The 6,481-nt window shown below is 34.6% G+C and overlaps 1 protein-coding gene across 1 annotated transcript; it reads right to left on the reverse strand.

Annotated features, from left to right (window-relative positions):
- Window positions 1–677: 677 nt before the first annotated feature.
- LOC311295449 (uncharacterized protein) lies at window positions 678–5,736 on the reverse strand. The gene is made up of 7 exons (XM_084416827.1): window positions 5,604–5,736; window positions 4,927–5,247; window positions 3,275–3,610; window positions 2,643–2,957; window positions 2,129–2,455; window positions 1,746–1,889; window positions 678–1,646 (listed from the first exon to the last, which is right to left on the reverse strand). Exons 1-7 carry the CDS (start codon window positions 5,659–5,661, stop codon window positions 1,630–1,632), a joined length of 1,518 nt encoding a protein of 505 aa, XP_084272953.1. The 5' UTR covers window positions 5,662–5,736; the 3' UTR covers window positions 678–1,629.
- Window positions 5,737–6,481: the final 745 nt, after the last annotated feature.

Consider the following 6,481-nt stretch of genomic DNA (forward strand, 5'->3'; position numbering starts at 1 on the left):
TTAGGAGTGTCCCAAGACCCACATATTTTGGAGAGAACTCAGTTATTTCTTACAAAGAAAAGCTGTGATTCCTGTTAACTTTGAAGAAGTTGTTGTTATACTAAAAATGTTTTTCAGTTGATCTTGATAAAAATCGTTTGTTTATATTTGATTTATTATTATGATTGCCTGTTACTATATTCATAAAGTCAAATGGAATGAAAAAATGCCAAATCGTGAGATCCTTCACGTTATAATAAACAAGAAAAATATATTTGATGCTGCATGTGATCTGTAACACGAACTTAACACGGTATATTTTTCTTGCAGTAAATCTGCAACTAGAACATGTAACAGAGTTAGTTTTATGAGTTAATACAATACAATTATTTTTTTTTATAATATTTTAGCTGTATGTTGTTTATACCGGAATATATTGCAAAAACAAAAACAAACTAATTGGTAATATTAAAAATAAATAAATAATGTTTTTACAGATAGGCTATAAGAAGCACCTGTGAAAAAAGTAGAAATAAAGCTGTATACGGTACACTGCTGAAATATTTAAAATATACATAAAGTTTGTATTCCTCTGAATAAATCATGAGAGACTCTTGAACCTCAGAGTGAGAAACTTTATTGATAAAGGCAAGAAAATACATATGACAAATATACAGCAGTAGTAAAGTGAGATCTGTGTCTCTTTATTAGTGTTGTTACGGTACCAACATTTCAGTATTCGGTACCAATACCAGTGAAAATCCACGGTTCTCGGTATCAATTTCGGGACCAAAGCTTAATTTAGATTAAATTTACATAATTATATTAAAGTGTATATCACAGTTACAAAGATGGAAACTGTAGTTTTATTTGACTTGACTGTACTTTTATTTAATCCAAAACTGCATTCATATTTAATTTTAAAAGGGCTTTTTAAACCTGCTAGGAGTTATCCAGCCAAGAATAAGACTAGAACTGCTTTTCTGACGGACTGATATTAATGACGGCTTTTTATTTCTCATCTCCATAAATATATCTATAGTTCCTCTCCTCTATATAGGCTATATATATTAGTAAAGCTAATGCAAGGGCTAGAAATCAATTAATTATTTGCTAATACTTCCTCGTCATCATGGAGAGCGCAGTTCGCACCGCTTTCTCCTTTCCACAAGCGCTTGTTCTCCCGTGGCGTCTGTTGTTGCTATGCATCCATGAACATAGGCGCGCATGGAAAAACGAGCGCGCCGCTTCTATTATGAGCGCGCTTGCCGCGCGCCATTTGAAATAACGTATCTGCAAGCGCAAAAACATCAGCACCACATCAGCAGCACCGCCGGTCGCCATGTCTCAGCGCTTTTTTGAAGAGGACGCAACTGCACGCGCATCAAGTACGGGTTTGAGAAAACCTGGTACCGTGACGTTTAAAAAAAATGTTGTACCGACTTGGTACCGAAGTACCGGGTCTTTTGACAACACTACTCTTTATTATTATTTTTTGTATCTGAGAGAAATATAAACAATAAAGTGACACTGTTAAAATCTGACACTGAAAGAGAGCACAAACTCAAATAATCATCAGTTTTTATTATGAAAAAAACACTAGAAGAAGAAAAACACACTTGAAGAACCTTTAAAGTTCAGCGTTCTGCTTTAGATTTCGATACTTCCTGAAAAAGATGAACATAAAAAGCCATACATTAATAAATCTCACAGATAATTATACATGCAAAATCAGACTGTGAGAAATGACATCATCAATCATGTACCTGATGTGTGAATATGTGCTTGATCTTGTTCAGCTCTTCTGGATCTGATCTCATGAACCACAATAATGACAGTAGCCACGCCCACCAGAGCAGAGAGGACCAATCGGATCACAGCTTCAGTAGGACCACAACAGTGGACAGAGTCTGAGGAATAAACACATCAAACTGAGATCAGATCAGTCAATAAACACTAATATCAGCGCTGACATCAACTAATATTTCTGAATACACAGAAATATGATCAAATCTAATCAACAATCTTATATTCGGTTCCAAGTGAGTTTTTATACGGTCTGTCATCTCAAACTGTAAAGATTCAACAATTCAACATGTAAATAGTAGATACGAATATTTGAAGGAGAAGAAAAATGATCTTTACTCACCATAGACAGAAACTCTAAATGCTTTTGATGAGAATTTTCCTGAATACAGTTGATCTGTAAACATCAGTAGTTTATAATCTCCAGCATGTTCAGTTGTGGTGTTTGTGATGGTCAGAGATCCAGTTTGATTGTCCAGCTTCAGTCTGTCTCTGAATCTCCCATCAAGAACATCATCATATACAGTGATTCTGTCGGACCGTTTATAGATTTCTGCTATTAAAGTGTTTTCAAACCTCCACTGAATCCCACCATAATCCTCTATTTCAGTAAGATTAGAGTTTAGAGAGACTGAATCTCCCTCCTTCACTGACACTGACTTCACTTCATCTGTCAAACACACAGAGAACAAACAGAAACAGGGTTTGCAAAGATTAATACTGTTAAATCACTTTATAATGGTTTACTAAATAGTTAAAATTTGAAATAAACAATATAAAATAACCAAAACAAAATGTTGTATGAATTAATTAAAATTTTTGTCATTAAAAACAGTTGTAAACGTTTTTGAACTCACCAATGACAAAGAGAATGAATCTCTTTCTCCTAAAACTCTTTCTCTCACTGTTGATCTGTAGTTTATAATATCCAATATGTTCAGTTCTGGTGTTTGTGATGGTCAGAGATCCAGTTTGTTTGTCCAGCTTCAGTCTGTCTCTGAATCTCCCATCAAGAACATCATCATATACAGTGATTCTGTCGGCCGTTACATTGATTTCAGCTATTAAAGTGTTTTCATCTCCAATCCTCCACTGAATCAGATCATCATCCTTCATTTCAGTAAGATCAGAGTTTAGAGAGACCGAACCTCCCTCCATCACTGACTCCAGGACTGAATCATCAAACACGCACACACACACACACACACACACACACACACACACACACACACACACACACACACACACACACACACACACACACACACACAAACAAACAAACAAACAAACAAACAAACAAACAAATACACACACAGGGTTCATCACAGTTTAAGACAATCACTTGATGGTTTATAAAAGTAAATATTTTAAAAGTTAAAATTTAAATGAATATCATCATTAAACACCAGAAAAAAACTGAGTTTGAATTAATAATTGTATTTTTGTGCTGATTAAAATATAAAACAAGTGAAACTGATATTTAACTCACCATAGACATCGAGAACGAATCTCTTTCTGATCCGACTGTTGATCCGTCGTTCTAAAATTGTATAACCTCCATCATGTCCAGTTGTGGTGTTTGTGATGGTCAGAGATCCAGTTTGATTGTCCAGCTTCAGTCTGTCTCTGAATCTCCCATCAAGAACATCATCATATACAGTGATTCTGTCGGCCCGTTTATTGATTTCAGCTATTAAAGTGTTTTCATCTCCAATTATCCTCCACTGAATCACATCATCATCCTTCATTTCAGTAAGATCAGAGTTTAGAGTGACTGAATCTCCCTCCATCACAATCACACCAATCACTGAATCATCAAACACTCCTGAAGAACAGAGTTTTTCACAAATTAAAGCTTTAAAATCACTTGATGTTGGTTTGATGAAGCTTCACTAAAATACTTTTAATCATGTAAATGTGAAATTAATAATATTCTCCTGCAGTTCAAAGACAAAAGATGATGAATGAAAAGAGAAATAGATTTATATATGGAACAATAACTAAAAAAGACACTTTTACTGTAATGTTTAATGTCAAACTAAAACTAATGCTGTTGAGTATCTGAGCTTCATATTTATATTATTTTATTTAATGAATCCATAATAACTGAGTTTTGAATTCAAACTTGATCTGATAGAAGAGAAAAAGAAAAGAAAGTGTTAGTATTAACTTAATGGAGGAAAAGAGTAACAAGCAACACTTAAATGTCCAGCCGCAGAAGTCACACTTACCCTGTAACTACATGAACAAGAGTATATTTCTCCAGTATTTAAGCAAAAGTTGCAATAGTTTTAGTTCTCAGTGCACTTTTGTTAAAAGAAAGTCCTGTATAAATGCACAGATATGGACCCTATAATTTTTAAAGCCTATATGTATTGGTATACTGTTATTACAGAACGGTTTGCAGTGTCTGTTCTCGCTAAATTGCTCTCAAATGTAAGATTGTTGTATTATAATAGTAGAATAAGTAACGCTTAGTTCTAAAATATTGACAGTATAAATAATTTGTTAATTCTTCTGGTTATTACCCCTTTATTCCTAAAACTTTACATGTTGTAGGTACACTATAATTACAGAAAGTTACACTGTAAATTAGTTTTAAATCCGCAGTTCTTTGCGGGCTGTAATCTAAAGCGTTACCAAGCAAACTCCAGCAGCTCGAGCTCTTACTAGAACCAGGAAGTGTGATCATATTAGCCCGGCTCTGTCAACACTGCGTTTGCTCTCTATCAAACATTGCATACATTTAAAAATCATGATGATTACTATAAACTACTATTACTAAGATCAGAGTTTAGAGTGACTGAAATATACAATATCATAAAACAACAAAAAGAACATTTTTTATTTAATTTAATTTTGTCATTAAAAACAGGTGAATCCAATAGCCTATTTAGCCTATTTCATGCGTGATTTTGACTGGGTGAGTTTTTTGAAGGCGACATTTATTTTAAAACATTTCCCCATTATTGTTTCCATGGCGAACCGTCATGATCTTGATTAAAATGTGAGATGGCGCCGCCATGTTTGTTTTCGCCGCAGTTCAAATTGCCTGAAGAGTTTGAATCTGACAGTTATGTGACATCACTGAACATTCCAAATCCCAAATGTGGGACCGCATCACTCAAAAGGTTTACTCACTGTAGAGAGTGAAGACATTGAGACTGAACCTCTTGATCTCACTGTTGATCAGTAGATAATAAACTCCTTCATGTTCAGTTCTGGTGTTTGTGATGGTCAGAGATCCAGTTTGATTGTCCAGCTTCAGTCTGTCTCTGAATCTCCCATCAAGAACATCATCATATACAGTGATTCTGTCGGCCGTTACATTGATTTCAGCTATTAAAGTGTTTTTATCTCCAAACCTCCACTGAATCACATCATCATCCTTCATTTCAGTAAGACCAGAGTTTAGAGAGAATGAATCTCCCTCCTTCACTAACACATAGTCATCAATCACTCCTGAAGAACAGAGTTTTTCACAGATTAAAGCTTTAAAATCACTTGATGTTGGTTTGATGAAGCTTCACTAAAATACTTTTAATCGTGTAAATGTGAAGTGATTAATATTCTGCAGCAGTTCAAAGAAAAAAGATGAAGAATGAAAATGAGAAATAGCTAAACAGTTTTATATAATCAATAACTGCATTAAAAACAGTGACTTTAATCTCAAATATTTTTTTTTCAGCAAAATCACACATTATTTGTTTCTATACGAGAATAACAGTGAATGTTAATCCTTTCTGACTAATTTAACCAGTAATTTATCACATCAGAACAGAAACAACTGAAACCAGAAAAACACATTTAAAACTCACCATCCAGACGCCACAAACACAAACAGAGCAAAACTAATTTGAGGAACATTTTCTTCATCGGTTCACTGAAAAGCCCACGATAGTAACTCTTAATGTCTGAAACACTCAGATTGATCTGAAAGACTGAACTGAGATATTTATCTGGTTGTGTGTGAATCCTCCCCCAACCTCAGTCAGTTTCCGCTCACACATCCGTCTCCTTTAACATCACGCAAATCAACAAGCTTTTGCTGATCTTACATTTTCAAATGAATTCTGGCCCTGAATGAAAACTAATAGCAGAAGAGTGAAATATTGGATTAGATATCTGTATCTACTGGTGTGTTATTTAGTGCTGTGAGCTGTCAATCATACTTGACCTCTGACCTGTGACTCTTATTTGACTGTTGATGGATTCACTTTATTTCAGTGTAAAGATGTTTTGTGTGGAGTGGAAGATTGTGAGCTTCTTATTAGCAGGAGAGAAAATGAAGAAACGCTTCAGCCACAAACTACTGACACACACAGAGACGACAAACATCCAGCAGAAGCTGTTTATCCACCGACAGATCAAACCAGACACACAGATGCTTGTACAGATAAAATAAAAGAGAAAAACCATTGCAGGGTTAATTTGACGCAAAAGCTAGTAAATTACGTCATTAAGTAATTTTTGCTTGTGTTGCTACAACAAGAGTCAGAGTTAAAGGAACACATAGTAACCTGTAAATGTAATTGTTAATTTAGAGAAATTAGCATTTGGCATTACATGTGAGATTTAGTCTTGGTAAAAACTGAGTCTTTTGGTCTTTTCTTCTGAAGAAACTGAGAAGGCCTGGATCAGTGTTTTCTGAAATAATGATGAGCTTATATAACATATTATAATAGTTCAACAGTGA

This window comes from Rutilus rutilus (assembly GCF_951802725.1).
Source record: "Rutilus rutilus genome assembly, chromosome: 8".
NCBI classification, from domain to species: domain Eukaryota; kingdom Metazoa; phylum Chordata; class Actinopteri; order Cypriniformes; family Leuciscidae; genus Rutilus; species Rutilus rutilus.